This window comes from Chelmon rostratus, chromosome 1 (genome assembly GCF_017976325.1).
Source record: "Chelmon rostratus isolate fCheRos1 chromosome 1, fCheRos1.pri, whole genome shotgun sequence".
Taxonomy (NCBI): domain Eukaryota; kingdom Metazoa; phylum Chordata; class Actinopteri; order Chaetodontiformes; family Chaetodontidae; genus Chelmon; species Chelmon rostratus.
The window spans coordinates 25,190,089-25,208,441 of NC_055658.1; the positions used below are offsets into that span (position 1 = coordinate 25,190,089).

The following is an 18,353-nucleotide window of genomic DNA, read 5'->3' on the forward strand; positions in this document are numbered from 1 at the left end:
GGAAACAATACTGTTGAAACACTGGTGTTTGAATGGATGCTGGAAAGCAAAGATGGGGACTACATATGATATATACACTCCGACAGCTGACTCCTGCTGCTCTGCTGTCACATTAAAACAACATGAACCAGAACAATCCATTCACCTGTTCTGTCCTGCATTTCTGCCTGCTGCCCATGTCCACCGGGAAAACTTTTGAACCACACCGTCACTGGTGAAACCGGAGCAGCCTGCTGGTGTCGGAGCAGCCATTCTGGGCCCTGAGTTGGCACACGGTTCGCTATTTGATCAGCACACATTCAGGGTCAGGATTTTGGAAGAGGGAAACCTCCAGATCACATCCAGGTCACCCATAAAGTTTGAATTTCAGCCTGATCTCTGACCTTTTAAGATATTTTGCTCAGTCTTCAGCTCCTAGTCTTGTGTCTGGTTGTTATTATTTTTATTTTGGGAACATTTATTTTATTCAAATATCTCAGAATCACAGAGTAGCTACAATATTTTTATATATGTCATGTTTTTGCTAATGTATCAAACATCATGAGACATTTAAAAAAATAAATTTGCAAAAGATCATTAGAATCTCTAACATCTCCTCTGCAATCATTATTTTACTGATGTCCCAGTTAATAGACAGGGTCATTTTGTTTATAAAGTGTATTGAAGGTGGCTACAGCTACCTGTCAGCTTTTCTGATATTTTTTGATTGAGTCAAACAAACTGATCAAAGTCAAAAGTTATTTGACGGAAGAAAAATAAATTGAACGTATTTACCTTTCAGTTGGCCTCATTAAGTTTATTTAACTTTATTAAACTTGTTTGCTGTTGCAAAGTCACTGAGATCTCACTTCCAAATGTGGCTTATATGCAACCTCTGACGAGGGTCAGAAGTCCACACGAGTTTGTTTTATGGGGTCAAGATCCATAAAACCACTTTTAAAAAGCCTGGTTATGACTGTCCATTGAATCCACTAAGTGTATGTGTGTATTAGAAGGCAGTTGACAAGCACACATTAAAAGACACTGCGTATTTATTCACCTGACAGGAAGAGGAGTGTTTTCTCGCGAGGTAGGTGGCGCGATATGTGGCCCTGAGATGGAGCTGCACCGTGGGCCTCACCGTGCCTCCTGATGTAGGAGGCCGTGCTGTTGGCACAGTTGTCAGCTGACGGCCGTGTCTCAGCTGCTCTGGGCTGGGCCTCTAATAGAAGGGAGGAATCTTTTGACACCACACACACACACACACACACACACACGCACACGCCCCCTTTGAAAAGAAGCAGCACAGCACACATCTCGGTCGGACCCCCGGCGGCCCCTTCCCATTTGCTGTGACCAGATAGTGTTTCATGTCCCGGCGGGTGGGTAGAGGAGGGGGGGGTCCCAGTCACCGGCTTGAACACCTCTGCTCTCCTCAGTCAGTCAGTGTGTGGGACACACACACACACACACACACAGGGATCTCCACTGGAAAGAAAAGAGAGGATTGCATTTACCAAACACGGCTGAAAGGAGTTTTCATTCTCTCCTCTTTTATCTCTCTGTCTCTGCCTCCTCTTCCTGTCTCTCCTCAGCCAATGAGAAGATTGACGATATCAATGGCTGTCCCAAGAGCCGTTCTCAGATGGTAAGTGACCTTCCGTGTTTGTTTTGGCAGAATGTTGTGAAATTTACCTGTGTGTGTGTGTGTCTGTGTGTGTGGTAACACACCTCTGATGTCCCATCTCATCGGCTCCTGTGGCCCTCGCTGGAAGCTGTGGTGCATAAGTCACTTCTGAACAGTTGTAGATGGGAATGGTTACTCCATTTATTTTTACTTTCGCGGTCTCGCGGGCTGCCGTCCGTGAAACCTCTGGCTCAGACTTCTGGCAGTTGGCGCTCAGTTGAAAGCATCACAGGCTTTGGTTTTGGGGCCAGTTTTGCCTCATCTTATTACACTTGCAAAGGAGTCAGCATTCCCCTCATCTCCAGGAGTGAAAGCAGGCAGGGAGCATCAGCTCTGATGACAAAGAAAACGTTTACAGCCGCTTGTGATGATGTGATTTTGTCGTCAGTGACATTTAGCAAATATGTAAGTGGGATTTCCTTTGTGACGCTGCTGGTGGTGATTCCAGTGTTGTCACAGTTTTGTGTTCTGTGTGGGAAATGAGCCGAGAGCGCCCTGGGCAGGGCTGCCCTCGGCTGAATGTGAAGGGCCGTAAATTGGGCCAGTGTGCCAGCTGAGGGGGCTATTTTTGGCCACCAGCCAGACTACTGAAGCCTCTCCGAGCACCAGAGAGGGAGATACACACCCACAGTTAACAACTGAGGAGGAGGTGGAAGCACAGCTGATCCCTGAACTCTCCTTCTTCATTACCCACATAGACCCATATTACTGTACTTTTGAGGACATCCTGTTTCTGGTGCTTTTTTAGTATTTTATAGCTTGTTTTCATGTTTTGATGTCTGTTTCTGTGTTCAGCCATGTTTTATGTTTTGGTGTTTTATGGAAAATTCACCACCTTCATAGATACTTAGCTCATCAGTCAGAATCCTTATTCATTATCTTAATTAATCATAAGTGAAAATATAAAGCTGGGATCTGTGCCACAAAGCAAGTACAACCTAGTCTGGTTCTCTGAGGGTTAGCTGGCTTCACTGAATACACTGTGCAAAAACTCAGCTCTGAAAAGCAAGAAAAAACAAAGCAATAAAATTGGGGGAATATAACTTAAAATAAGCCAATAACATAAAATTATCTGCCAACAGAACAGGAAAGCTTCACTTACCAAGATTTTTAGAGCAAGTAAAAATACCTTTACTCAAAGAACCCATAGTTGTCCAAAACGTAGTGCAACCAGACTGAAAACAAATACATTTGTCTGGATACAAAGAAATTTTGACTAAAGAAGGATTTGTACTTTGTAGCTGTGTAATTCTCTAACTTCTAGTTTCAAGCATTAAGTTACTCATAACCAGTAATAAAATCTCAGTCAGAAGATAAATCATGTCAGACAAACACAAGCATAAACTGTCTTGATTTAAGATCATTCATCTTACTCAGATTTCACTTTTTGCAGTGCATTGGTGATCGTGATGGCTAACTGGTACAAAGCTGGTTATTATCAACTGATTCTGTTAACTCTGGGTTTTTCCTATCAGCTACAAACATCATCAGAACCATCACTGAAGTAGTTAAAATTAAATTAGATTTGCAGGGAAATTTGTTGTAGCAACAACAAAAGCTGATGTTCAAGGAGGTGAAATATATACATTAATCACATATTATGTATTATATAAAAGCATTTTTGCTAGAAGAAGCTGTTATGAATATGTTGTTCACATAAACAGTTAAAAGTAACGTTGGACTGTTTGTTCGGCCAAAGCAGAGACGAGAGACGAGTAGTTAATGTCTCATTAGGCCCATCTGGCTGAAGTGTTCCATTTCTAATTTGCTCTGAGCTAATTAACAGTGTTTGGATAATTTTGCAAGTAAAAGAGAACATACGGCAGAATTTATGTTTCAGTTGTCGTCACAAAGTCGCCTCATGTTATTCTGAGCTGTGGTGATAGAATAATAATGCAAAAGCATCAACACTATCAGAAATCCCTTTGGGAATTAATCATTATTTACTCTCCGTGTATTTAGAAAACCTGTCAGTCAGTTTGGGAATGTTTAGCAGGTTCCAGTCTTTTGAAAAGCCTTGTCTTCATAGTTGGATTACAGGTGTCTTTACCAGTAACCCTGTAAAAAGTTAAGGACCAACAAAACTTGATTCATTTCCATACTGCAGATTGTAAACCCAAATCATCCTCAATACATGTTTAATTTAGCCAATTCTTCCTCTTCATGCACCTCTGTTGAATATTGATTTGCTATGGATGTTTCTCTTTTCCTCTCCAGAAACTACACACTTGAATATGGCTCAGCTCCCTCTATAGACCCTGTCCCACTCATTATCAGTCAGGTCTTTACCATTAGCGCTGATTATGCCCCTCAGTCGCCTGTAATTGAGCGTGTTGAACTCTTTGCTCTCAGTGGTCCGGGCGTCTCTGTGCGGTTCTGATTTCAAACACAGCACGTCATTAAATGATGTCTTTAGTCGTTAAAGACAAGAAGATATCCCACAATCCTGCAAAATTCTGAAAATTGCAGGATACTTCTGAGACTAATCAAGTGGTTCCAAATATATAATATTCCTGTGATTGACAGACAAAAAATGTTTTCTTGTGTGTGCATTCAAGCAATGTGATATTGTTTATTTGTTAACGGCTGTCAAAATGTGCTTTTATACGCTCAGATGTTGCAGCTTGTGTGTGTATGTGAGTATTTTTGGATCGCTGCGTATAATCTCAGTAGGTTTGTCAGCTTTAAAGCAAAATCTGAGGCACTCAAGCAGTGCTAAGGGCAGGTGCAATCACAGTCATTATGCAAATGCATGCTTTGTGTGTTGTAGTGCTGTCAAAACAAACACACACACACACACACACACAAAACACAATCAGGTCCTGAGAGTTGAGTTGGCAGCTGGGGTGGAGGAGTATGAGAGCCCACTTTTACTGCACTTTATTTCATTGCTTTCAAACCCCCAAAGCTTCCAAAGCTGCTGCCAATTACCACCACTTAACTTAACCTCCGTTTCTAAACGAATAAACATGGAAATAAGTTCCATCAGTGGAATAGACCTCAGAACTCTCACCTCACACTCGCGCTAGCTGATTAGCATGCTGGCTATCCAGGCCAAAGTCAGAGGCTGTTTTTACAACTGTCACATCCTCGTTAAACGGACCCCCGTCATCGGGTCGTTCCTTTGCCACCCGGTCAGGCTCTGTGTGTGTGTTGATTTGACACTGAGCTGTTAAAACCACACAGGATAGCGAGCACACACAGAGACACACAAGTAAACACTGACGGGGCGTCTCGTCCAAACACCCCAAAGACACAGTTTCTGAAACTAACTAGATTTCACTCGCTGAGGCCTGGGAAATCAATCACCACTGCCAAACATTTCATCATTTCGTTCGGTTTGGTTCTCGGTGATGGATTCATTTACTTTTTACTTCAGATACTATGAGCCAACTTTTTTGAGGTTAAGCAAAATTTAAAGGGGCTGTTTCACTGCAAGAAAGTAGTTCAAATGAATACTGGCGCCATGTTGAGTGTCCAGATGCTAAAAGTGAGAAATTGTTTTTTGTATTTACATTTAATTAAATTCCGTCATCTCATGGCCCTTAGCAGATGAGATTTTGGAAACTTCACTCCTGTGTTGTTTAGGGCCACTAGCTAATTAATATTTTCATTGTCGATTCATTTCTTGATTCATCAGTAAGTTGTTTGCTCTATAAAAGGCCAGAAAATGGTGTAAAAGTCAATCAGTGTTTCCCTAAAGCCCGAGACGATGTCCTCAAATGTCATGTTTTGTCCAAAACCCAAATAACTGTCATAGAGGAGAAAGAACAAGAACTTACTTTTTTCTTAAAAAAATAGCTGAAAACCAATTAATAGATTATCAAAATAGTTGATAATTGAATAATCATTGCAGCTCTATTATTTTCACTATAAATGTGTAGATTATCAATTACATATATGTTTACAAAGTTAGCCATGCAATGCTGTAGGCTGCACTTCTCTATTTTATACAGTGGAGGAGAGGGAGAGTAACAGATTCTGGATTTTTATTTTATTTTATAGGTTTCTTTCGTCTTGTTTCTTGGACATACTCTCGGGTTTAAAAATGACCTGTATTCTTAATACCCTGCTTGCTGGACTGGTTTATCCTCTCCAACCTGCGTATTTTCTACTGGAGAGCTCAGAAGGTAGAGTGACAGACAGCCACACAGGTAGAAACCAGCAGGGTCAGGTGTTTAATGAGCTTGATGAAAAGCACACTGAAGGGAACATCAACAGCCACAGAGGAATGTTCAGCTCTGCCTCTTCATGACTGGCTCTTTGCTGATACTCTGTGGTTGTGTGTTAAAGTGGCTCAACAAGGGAGCTTTTCTTTATCGCTAACCTTCTGTTTCAGCTTCAGGTGCAGTGTCACTCAAAATTGCCGCCCAGTTTTTAACCTGATCGGAGCACACCCAGTACTTAACCTGAGTGCACACAGTCACATCGATGCCTGTGTGGTTTTAGTCAGAAGCGTGCACAGTGAAGATCACAGATTCAGACTGGTGGGTTTTTTTCATGCAGATGAATTTGAGTGTTTTTGTAGATGGTAAAGCTTTACACAGATAAGCAGGACAAGACCCAAAATGTGCTGTATTAATGATTCAGCAGGCTGGTTAATGTTTGATCAAAGGGAGTGGTACTTTCTGTGTGTGAGAGAAAGAGAAATCCCCAACTGTGTCAGCTGGTCAGAACTCTGATGATCACATGATGGACTGGAAACAAGTGAGAATCAAACAAACTGTTTCTATGCAACCAAATATACCAAAGCTCAAATCCTTATTTTAGACGACGCTGAGGTGTAGTGGCCCTGAAGACAGTCCATCCTCCACCTGAAGGCTTCCAAGCCATGGGCAACAAAGAAACAGCACCTGAAAGGGCTGGACAAAATAACAGAAAAACTTGGCTGAATAATGCAGTTCAATTCAACAGCCGTGCAACAAACGCTACCACTGTGAAGCTAATGATGATGTTTTCATGAGTACAGTACACACAGACGCACTGTGTTCATTTGTTGCATAATTCAGTCATCTGTTGCAGTAACAGTTAGCCTATTCATAGGAGATATGACACAACAGTAAATTCTAGAAGAAATTATTCCAGAAACATCAACCTTTCAAAAAAAAAAAAAACATGGGTTCTCTTCAATGAAAATAGATTCATAAATGCCTCCTGAACAAGCAAAGTCCCAACCCAAAGGTGCTTTTCTGACAGCAAATTGAAGCAGCTTTGCCTTAATTATTCTGTACACAGTTCAGCAGGGAAATATTGATGTAGCCAGAGGAAATTATTGTTTTTATTTGTGTTTTTTTTTTCTGTCTGCCTGAGGATAATTTGGAAAATCAACAACAGAAATAAGGAATGATAAATCTTTCAAGGAGATAACAATAAAAACTTATAAGAACCAATTTTAAGATACATTAAAACATAAAATGCATGTGAATGTAAAGTGATACCAGACAGGAATAAAGACGCACTACAGCAAGTCTATAAAAATGCATTTGCAGGAGACAGAATACGCTGCCTGAAATTGGTGTGTGTAATTTTGCATCATGGTGTGTGTCGAAGCTGGCGGAGCATCATTTTTTATTAATGACCTGTGAAAACCGGCGCTTCTCTGAGGTGTTGCAACCTCTGCATACATTTTTCAGTATAAAGAGAGAGAGAATTACTGAGGTAGATGTCAAAGTTCAGCAGATGAGCAACTAACTGTAATCTGTGAAACCTCCTGAGAGTGAAAGTATATGTGAGCAGATTTAACCACAGATTTAACTCACACACACACACACACACGCACGCGCAGAAACACACACATACCATCACAACAGGTTTTCTCACAACCCTGTTATGTGATCAGATTCCACAAGACCCAACAGTCAGAAAATCAAATGACGGCGCGCTCACGGCAATGAAGCTGGTGTCGTCACACCAGAGCCAGACTGATAGAGCAGACTTTGCAAATTATCGGGCCAATATCGGGTTTATCAGAAATATCAGATACGAGCCAATAATGTTATTTAGACAGTGTGAAGGAGGTTTCTTCCTGATCAGACCAGGAAGAATTTGAATTCACCATTGAAAGAATAATCCCAATTTATTACAGCGTCGGTCTTATTTTAGTTAACCTCTGGGAACATGCTGACATCATTAAAGTCAAGTCATACGGACCAAAAATGCAAGCCGTCAGATGATCAGACGGGTTTTACATGAACAGCCAAACTTATGTGGAGGAGAAAACAAAGGTGAACAGTAAAATTATTACCCAAACTGTCGGTTGTAAACATCTATCACAGTTTATAGACCACTATCTGGTTCAGCTTTAACCTTCTATTCATGTGCCAGTGCAATAATTCATTGATAACGACATATTGGTGTGCTTACTTTCGCTTTTAGTTGCTAAGTAATATTTATTTGTACTGCGCCTTTCAGTATTCATAAAGAAGTCATGAAAGATGAAGTGAACACCTGAGCCACGTACACAATGAAAACCTCCAAATAAAGTGGTTTAGATAATCTGGCTGAGCTGTCGGCCTGTTTACTGATTGTCTGCTTGTGTTTCTTGTTGTAACAATGTCGCCTTGTTCCCAGAACTCAGCAATAACGTTTGCGACTACATTGCTATCATCATCAATAAGACTCAAGTCAAATTTAAAGATGTGAATCCCAGAGTTTAAACTCTAAAGTAGGACTAGCTGTTGTTGTGTGGTCAAAGAAGTCTTCACTCAGGTTTGTGTTTATAGCTCAGTGTCTATCTTGGTTTTATGTGCAACAGTCGGCATAGTTTGAGTTTAGACTTTGCACCCCTTGGTGCTGTCTCGAAGGTTTTTTTGACAAGAATAAAATTCAGGCCAAAAACTCATTACATGTCATATCTTTGAGGTGCAAATTAACATACAAAAAAATCATAGCTTAAGATCTGCTATCAGGAACTTTAGTTTAAAACTATCGGCTTCAGTATCAGTCTTCAAAAGCTCCTATCTGTCAGATCCGGCTTCAGACGCACTTGTTCACACACACTCCCTCCCTCTCTCTCGCTCTCTCTCTCTCTGTCTCACACACACACACACAATAGCATCCTCGTGATGGGGAGAAGTGTTTACTCAGACGGCTGTTGGCTGGCCAGCCCCGTGCCGCTGCCGGGAGCCGCAGCAGAGCAGGAGGCGACGGTGGCCTGGGTGGAGGTGTGAGGTCAGGCAGAGCAGTCACACTGCAGGGACACATCACACATCCAGGCAGGTAGGAGCCACCGGTGGTGTCGTTCAGGGTTGGAGAGGATTTCTTTCGGATTTCTGTCTGGGCTTGTTTAGAGGTGTTTTGTTCTGATCACCAGTAGGGGAAATGAACAAGAGTATTCTCTTCAGGCTTCTCTTGATTAGGTGGTATTGCTCTTTTGACTGCTTTTGTGTCACTTTACTTTTATTTGAGTATATTCTCATTCATCCATCTGTCTCAGCACAGTTGTTTGTGGAGAACAGAAGAGTAATGAGCCTGGAAGGTGGACATAAAAACCAAAAAGGACTTTTACAGAAAGTAGAAAACAGCTTAGTGATACATGCTTGTGGGTTCAGTTTGTTCTTTGGTGGTACAGTTTTCTTATTTCTTTTGATGGCTGGTTAAATGTGACACCTTCAGTAAGCCTGCAACTAACAGTTTAGTTTAGTTGTAGGTTAATGCATCAGTTAATCGATTGTTGCTCTTTTATTGATTTGTTAAGATCAATGATTGATTTAGATGCAGTGATTGATAATTCAAAATTGTGATTTTTAATGAAAAAAGCCCATCAGATATTCTGTGAACCCAGAATGACATCATCAAATAGTGTATTTACTTAAACAGTTTGCCCATATTTTTGATAGCTGGCAGTCGAGTGGTGACAGGAAATGAAGGGAGAGGGAGGAGGGACACAACAAAGGTCCCCAGCTGGATTCAACCAGAGGATGTTGCAATTATATGTACAGCCCTGGACCATATGAACACGATACGAACACCTCAAAAACAAATTTTTAATGATAAAATTATGCACAAGGAGGATTTTTAGGGGACAAATCACAGCTGATTCCGATTAAAACCAGACTGGATGAGATCTCGGGTTCTGTGGCTGATGGGAGATTGTCGTAGCAGCGTGTTCCTCTGCGTTTTCACAGTTTTGGTCCCTGCAGGTTTTAAATAGCGAGAGGTTTCAGTATTTATACCCCCTGAGAGGCGGGGCTTGGGAGCATCTCAGCAGGACAGGCCTGGCATTTGTGATGGGGTATCTTAATGAAGCATGTTTTCTGCAGGCTGCTGCTATTTAAACTTCAACTCTACCAGGGAATTCGGGGCAGTCGGGGAGTGGTTCAGTCACTCAGATGAAGTTTAGGCCAGGGGTATTAAAGAAAGTCCCTGGGTATGTCGGTTAGGTTTGAGGGGTATTTCAGAGAGGTTTATTTTTAAGGAGCCTGTGGTATTTGGAGAGGGCAATAGTCTGCATTCCTGCTGTTCCTCAGTTTTCTGCTGTATCACCTCAAAGGACAACATATGCCAGCCCCTCCAACAGCTGTTTCTGGGGTCAGAGGTTACGGAAATGACAGCAGGGGCAGCACTGCTGCTTCAACTCAATCAGTGACCCGAAATCCGCCGGCCTCTCCACACACTAACATGGCTCAGATATGTAGAGCTAAAATTAGAAGTAGAATAAACAGTAGTGCTCGAGTAGTCAATTGATTAAAAACAGTGTGGTTCAATGGTAAAGGTACAAGTGAAGTGGTGGATGAAACTAACAGTAACCAATAGTAAATGCTAGCAGATGCAGCTAACAGCAATACAGTTGTGGATGTATGTGTGTATGAAACTAATACTATGATAATAGGTTCAAATATATATAGATAGACAGATACTGGACTTAAACTAATAGTACCATGCTCGAGGATGTGACTAATAGTAGTACAGTAATGGACGTTAACATATTTTATCAGAGGCGGATGTAAATGAGCTTTTATTTCAGCTTCGCACCTCACAGCTGGATACTTCCTTACAGAAGAACCACAGAGGGAGCCGTAGGTCAAGCTATATTTAGTCCCTGCATATTAAGTGTAATCATGTCATTAATCTTTAGTGAGCGGGACCCTCCCGGTTGCAGCCCACACCCGGCCTCGTTTACAAAGGACACAGTTCACATGTATTTTAGTTTAGAAACCACTTGGAGTATCACTGGAATATATCTGCACTCCCTCGCCTGTGAGATTATATTTGAGCTGTTGTTCTTTCAAAACGCATTTGCTGTAAGTACATTGTGGCAGATTACCCTCACTGTTATAAATCTACCCTCACTTGTAATAAATGTCATGCTGAAAAAGATTTAGCACCTCTTTAACCCTTGTGCATACTGTAAAATGCTTTTAAATGTCCATTTCACAGTCCATTCTTTAGTTAACTGCCTTGCCTGGAGTGCACCTTACTCTATAGTCTACCCCTATGTAATATGAGAGAGCACCGGCTGGGCCATATTGATATCTTTTCTGTTGTACCTGGTGCGTTTGCTCATCGAAAACAACAGTTGGTAAACTTTGATCGCCCATTCATCTGCGGTGCCTCGGCTTGATGACTTGTTTTATGTGGTTTGCTTTGTGATTACGTGGGCCAGCCAGCAGGCTTGGTGTATAATGGGTCACATGGGCTCTAAACAAAGCCTGTCTGCCTATCAAATCCTGGCGCAGTCCAGTGACAGCTCAGCAGTCTGCTCAGGTTGCCATGGCTGCTGTCATAGCAACTTAGCCGGTATAGATTGTTTGATTCTCTGCTACTCTGCTGTTGAAGGTCTTCTTGATTTGAATCTTGTTTTGACTGGCGCCATCTGGCCAATTTTAATATCACATACCATTTTCCTGTGATGGGTTGTAGCTGATGCATCTGCTTTGAGCAATTCTGCGCACAGCTTGACGGTATTCCATCTATAGTTAGTGCTACAATATGATATATTTTAAATGCTTGTAAATCTGACTTGCTTGAAATTTTGCACAAATCATCCTTTAACAGAGCCTGATATATTCATACAGCCTCCAAAAATCAGTGAATCAGTATGATTGTTTCTTATGTGCATTTGGATTCAGAGCTGGATCCAAATGCAATACATTTAGAGGATTGTGAGGCCTTAGCCGGTGAAAGTATTGTCTGAGTGTTTTCAAATGTATGTGTACTGGTATGAAATCTGTATTTACTGCCAAAGGAAATAAAAACAAATGTTATTGTAGCCAGTTCTTCATTGGTCCAACATTATCAAATCAATGAATATAGAAGGATGTACGATCTGTCACCCCAATGTTTTCAGCCTTGTCAGTGTCAGCACTTCTTTTCTAAAAACTCAAAAACAAACAGGTTAGTACATTTTGTGCTGCCAGCTTTCCTTTCTAGATTGATTTGCAGACGCTCACTTCCAGTTTTGCCATCATGCTCTCAGGAGAAGCGTGCAAGAGACAACCGGCATGCTTCCTCACATTATACAAATATGCAAATTCAAATGGAAATGTGCAGGCTGCAGTGTCTCACAGCTGTGTGTATGTGTCTCCCTGTCCAGATTGAGAACATTGATGCCTGCCTCAGTTTCCTGGCAGCCAAAGGAGTCAACATCCAGGGTCTGTCTTCAGAGGGTAAGCTGGACTCCTACACTTCTGCTTTCACTGGAGCGAGAGAGGTAAACGCAAACCAAGGCCAGGACAGGCCTATCTACTGAACAAATGTCCTTTGTGCTAGGGAAATAAGATAAAGAAATGGCAACTTGATCTATTGAGTCCTTTTTATTGGCAAGCTCTTTTGCCAGGACACACTACATTAATGCCAGACACTACACATTAAAGCATGTAGGCTCAATAGGGGCTGATTACACCAAATATAGAACTAATGTACCAGAAAGTTCACAATAGAGCAGTGTTTAAAGTGGCCTACATCTAAAAGATTGATGTCAGCTTTAATGCTCACATCATATTTTTCACACAGGAACAGTAATAGTAATGGTACTAATACTACTGGTGTTATCTTTGTGCAGTGAATCAGTGGACAGTGACGTCCCCCAGCATGAAAGACACAGGGCCAGTTCTTTATTCTGTAAGGAGTCCATGCTCTCCAAGTATTTCCTCTTGCAGTCCAAAAACATGCAAGTCTGATATGTTAGGGAGCTGAAGCCGGCAGCAGACCGCAGATGCCTTGTGTTTCATGCTGCGGCTGAATATGGCTTTGCAAAACAATACCAGTGTACTCGCTGCAACATGAAGTCAGTTCATTGTGACACCTTCATTCATTCATTCATTCAGTTTTGTTTGGACTACATGGCCGGCCTACTTTGCATAGTTATAAATGAGACTTTCTGTCTGTGATGCTTAATAGGAGTAAGTACGTAAAGGCAATAAAGGAAGCCAATAAAAGCAGTAGACACAGTGCTGTCCTGTAGCATGTTAGTAGCTTTAGTTTCTTAGCACAGAACAGCCCTGCAGCTGTCATTTTGCACGGTTGAAGTAACAGAATTTCTCTACAACTTTCATCCTCATCTTTTGCCCTAATCTGTCATCTTTTTTCCTTCTTCACCTCATCTGCCTTTTCCTGTTTAACGCTCTACATTGTCCTTCTCCCGGACCCACAGAGATTCGGAATGGTAATCTGAAAGCCATCCTCGGCCTCTTCTTCAGCTTGTCCCGCTACAAACAGCAGCAGCAGCAGGCCCAGCGTCAGAACTCCCAGCCCTCTCTCCCACCGACCGCCCAGTCCCAGAACACACACCCTCCCCTGAGCCAGCAGAGCAGCGCCCCGGCACAGCTCGGCCACTCTCCGCATGGGACTCCCGCCCTCACAGCCCAGAAAGCAGCGCAGGCCGAGATGCAGTCTAGGTGAGGCCAGTTAATGCAAACTTTGGAAAACTAGGTGAATGGGTTTGTCTGAATTCTTCACTTTCTTGCTGTTTCTGCTGTTCTAATCCATCATTTTGTCATCTCGATCTTCCTGTTCACACTTCCTGTCATTTATAACTGTAAACTTGACCTCTCTGTCTCTGTCCTCTTCCATATCTCTCTTCTCTTTTCTTCTCCTCTAGGGATGGGTCTCAGAGTAAACTACTCAAGTTTTCCCTTGGTCAGAAAAAGACCTCTAGGTCAGCTTCTTCTGCCTTTCTGTTTTCTTGCTCCTCCCTCTCTTTCCTCCACCACACCTCCCATCCCGTGTCATTCCTGGAAGAAGACAGGTAGAAATTGCCCCTAATCATGGATGACATTTAGTTTCATGTTGTGTCTTTGTCTGTGATTAAGGGCAATTTCTACTACAAGCACTATCTAATATGCATGAGTGGTAGTGTTGAGCAGATAGGAACTAAATCTCCAGGCTCCGTTTTCGGACGCCCCTGTCTGTCTGGCAACGCGCCTCATTTGGCGAGCCTGCTAAATGGGCTGTGAAAGACCTTTAGATAACCCTTAAGTAAGTGTGTGTGTGTGTGCTTGTGTGTGCGTGGGTTTGCTTGGCAAGCACATCCCCCATATAATGTGACATTAATATTTAACAGAGACAGGCAGGATTGTGCATCTGTAATATGACAATGTGTCAAATTTAGCTTCTGTGTGCATTTGCTGTGATGCTCCCAGATCTTTTTGCGTTCACATTATCCTCTTTCTTAGCATGCAGTGTTGTACTATGCAACGATACGCCTTGAAATTGGATTTAGGATGTGGTTCTGCATGCTGCCCATCCCACATTCTGTTTGCATCACACCTGCCCCACACCAGCTCCTCTTCAAAGCAATGCAGTGGCCCCACCTTCTGGCCGACGGGGGTAACTACAAGATGAAGAATTGAGGCTCTTCTTATGATCGCAAATGCTTTAGTGTTAGCTATCTACCTAACAGTAGATAGATTTTAAAGAGGTGACAGGTTTGCATAAATTGTCATGGTTTGCAAATATTGCAATTAAAGGCCAGGTGTATTTGTTTATGAGCTTTTGGTGGGCTGATTAATATTGACACATAGACTGCAAATATGACTTTTTTCTTCAAAAATGTACAAAATAATTGCTTTAAATAAGTAAATTTACTTAAAATTCTAATATTTTGTGCACTGTAATTGAGCTTATATGATAATCAGAGATCCCATGCACATCAGCAGAAGATCTTGCAGGACATAAAACCTTAATTTTCTGCAAGCGGGAGAGCGGGCAACGCATTTCTTACATGTGCTTTATAAAAGACAAGCAAACCCAAAGAAGCACAAGTGAAAGGCTTCCTTGCTCTTTCATCTGCAGCACATTTTTAAACAAATACCTCCCTGAAGTTTTAAGTTGATTCAGAACCGATGTTTAAACAGGATATTTATTTGCCATTTAGTTTATTTGTCATTTTTGCCTGTATTGTCTTTTGAGAGTAAAAATTTGGTATCCATCAAATACTTCTTTTATATACGGCCAGTCCAAAGAGGGAAGGCAGTAGACAGCTCCTGCTATAATTGGAAGCCAGATGATCTCAGGCTACTCTCGATAATTATGTGGTAAAAGTTATTACCTTGCAATGGCCAGATAAATAATGTCACAGTGAATGGCATGCCGGAAATGAGAGTTTCAATAATCTATACAAGAGCTGAGAGAGAGTGAGCTGTAATCTGTTTATCAGCATCCGCCTCACAGTCCCAGGACGATGATGATGTCGCCACTGGTGAATTAGCATTTCATTAGCAGTCGGTGTGCCACGGCCTGGTTAGATTACAGCTTGGCTCACAGACCTCACCAAAGGCGACAGATTGACTCACAATATGGAATCAAGGTGTCATAAATTTCACCGAGGTTTATCCGTGGCCAGTATATCCTGTCTAATCCATGCAGGGAAATAAAGGAGCGGGACATGTAATCTGAGGCTGCTGAGCTCACAGCTCCCCTGGGACGCGCACTCTGTCAGCCTGTCCAGCCCATTCACACATGTCCATGCTGCTGTGAGCTCATCTGTCTCCATGAGATTACTGTAGGTGTATATAGGGAGGTGGGGGCCAAGCTGTGAGAGCTGCAATAAACACAGACAATAGCTAAGTTTGCATTTTTTTTAACCTGCTTGTATCTTCTAATTAAAGCCACTTTAGACTGAAGATGAGTCAGATGTAAACATGCATCGAGGGAACGTTCACTGTTAAAAAAGAGTCTAAAAGATCCAGGCAGCAGAGTGGCTGAGTGCTTAGTTTAGTCCTCTGTTTGCGGTAGACTCGACCTTGCTGCCCAACAAGAGGGCACTCTTCCCCAAGGAAATCAATAAAGAGGGTCAAAAGGTTTGTATCATGAATTCAGTAACGCTGTGGAGGTCCATCAACTTCCCTTGGTGTCTATTTAGGCTGCAACTCCATAGTCACAACGTGGAAAACAAAGCTAGATTGATGCTCATCATTTTCCAGCACTTCACTTTGTATAGTGACATAATGCTACGACAGAAAACAGAAAACAAAGCCTTTTTTGTCTTTTGGCCCTTCCTTTACTCAGAAAATGAATTTGTCATTAGCAGTTGCCTCTGCCTGAAACAGCAGATATTAGCATCATGCTGACACACTTTGCTGTGCTTCTCTTTGCGCTGCTGCTCACGTTCCTCGTGAACGCAAAAAGACGAAAGGGCTCTACAGCTGCCGCTTAACCTTTGCAGTGTTTTCTGCCTGTTCACATAAAACGCTTACTGTAATGAATCTGCAGCACCTGCATGGTCCCTGTACTCTCAGTCCTAATTAAGAGTTACCCTCCTTATCGGCTGTGGACTGGATGTGTGCTTGTCCCAGGAGAATGAGTTATAAACCTGCAATAACGAATGTGTCCCTTCGGCTTGTGAGATGAAGGCTTTCTATCAAATATTCAGAAGTTTTCCGTAAACCTCCTTTCTCTTCTGTGTTTCTCTCTCTCTCTCTCTCTCTCTCTCATTCTCTCTCATTCTCTCTCCCTCCATCAGACTTCCCGGCCCCATGGCGAGGGTGTCCACTGCTGGCAGTGACATCCCTCCAAGAGGCTCAGTCAGTGCTGCTGGGAACCGACGCAGCCAGGGCTTCAGTGACAAGACCAAAGCCAACTCGCACCTGAACAAAGGTAGGCCACACACGCACATGCATGCACGCACACTGTGACATAGTGTACTTGGAAACACTGCAAGGGGGTCTCCTGGTAAATGCTGAAAAGCAGAAGTGTGAGTTTGTGTGTGTGAAAGATAAAAAAGAGACAACAACCTTCCAGCTCTTAAAATTGTTATTGTTGAGGTGTTAAGGACGGATTTAAGGTGACTGTGAATCCTCGGGGTGCTTTTTGTCATCGTAGTGGTAATTTCAAGTTTGCTCTGTTGCTTTGAGACCAAGGGAAACTTTTAAAAACCGTGCCAGGAGATAACGCGTAGCCTTCAGCATGTAACGCTGCGCTGAAACAACTGTGTCCTTTCAAGAGGAAACAACAAAGAATATGTGAGCATAAAATTGAGATGTTTTTAGAGAATAAATGGCCTCCTTTGGCAAGGTCAGTTCAGATTATCATTTAATTCTGAACATCGTGAGGAGAGAACTCTCTGTTCTGTCTGACTGCAGCCTCATTGATTGTTTTGTACAGTGTAAGTAGGGAAGAATCTCAAGTTCTGCCTTTGGACCTGTGTTCAGTTCCTGTTTTAGGGACATCGTGACAGTGTACAAGGTGAGGCGACAGGCTGTGATCTGTGAGTGAAGATGTTATCAAGACCTCCATTCACTTGCTGTACACAGTCTGTGTTCGTCCCTGCAGGTGGAGAGGTTACTGTAGGTGTAGCCCAGTTTCAGCTCCCATCTCACCTTTTTTGGGCAATTAAGCTTTGGTTTTTGAATTTGTTTGAGATTTTGGCATCAACATCTTGAAACATCGATTTCAGAATCTGCTGTTTCTTTACTTTTTCATATGGCCTGTAAAGGACTAGAAATCCTGAAAACTTAAGATGTGTTTAGTCTGTAAGAACAGCACCCTCCTCCCATTTGGCTAAATTAAACAATCCATCAGAATTCCCTTTAGGTATTCTGATGGATCAGAATTATTCCTGCTTTGTTTTTGAGAAATCTTGTTTTTTCTATCACTTTAATATTGTGAATAGCTATAAGTACTACGGTACCCATGAGGTTTAGCTGCTGTTGCAATAGAACCAGTCAGATTTGCACAAAAATTGTTGAATTGATCCAAAATCGATCCATAATCTGAGAGGAAAGTGATTGAAACTGAGTGTTTTATCAAATTCTTACAACATGTAATCTTTACCTCCTGCTCGCTGTTAGTGACACATGCAGCAGAACTTTAAGCTGGATGAGTGGATATCTGGTAATAAAGTGCTGCTTAGAGTCAGAGTTGCTGAAGTTTTTGATGCATACAGGCTTGTACATCTGACTTTTAATAACTGAACCAGATATTTTCCAACATGTTTGTTCATCTTTTGTGCTGATTATTCAACCAGGAGGGTTTCATGTTTATCCAGGTGCTCCAACAGTCAGTCCCCTCACATTGTCAGTGCACAAATAACCAGGTCTCTCTCTGCTAATGTTAGATACATTCAACAACGGCAAGATTACGCCTAAGAATCAAGAATAAACCTGCTCTCTGTCTTACTGTATGTTTGCACTTGAGTCAAAACTGTACAATCACAAGTTTATTCCAAAGTGCTGTGACCCAGTTTAACTCATTCTACACAGTGTTGGTGTCCTGCAGAATAAACTGAGTGTTTGGCAGTATATTTAGT

At 42.0% G+C, this 18,353-nt stretch overlaps 1 protein-coding gene across 1 annotated transcript in view; it reads left to right on the forward strand.

Annotated features, from left to right (window-relative positions):
- Positions 1-18,353, forward strand: part of nav2a (neuron navigator 2a) — a 105,605-nt gene that overhangs the window by 24,824 nt on the left and 62,428 nt on the right. Inside the window, exons 3-7 of the mRNA XM_041943064.1 lie at positions 1,575-1,627; positions 12,201-12,273; positions 13,260-13,503; positions 13,707-13,763; positions 16,569-16,702. Coding sequence (XP_041798998.1) covers positions 1,575-1,627; positions 12,201-12,273; positions 13,260-13,503; positions 13,707-13,763; positions 16,569-16,702 — 561 coding nt within the window. The remainder of the gene's footprint in view (positions 1-1,574; positions 1,628-12,200; positions 12,274-13,259; positions 13,504-13,706; positions 13,764-16,568; positions 16,703-18,353) is intronic.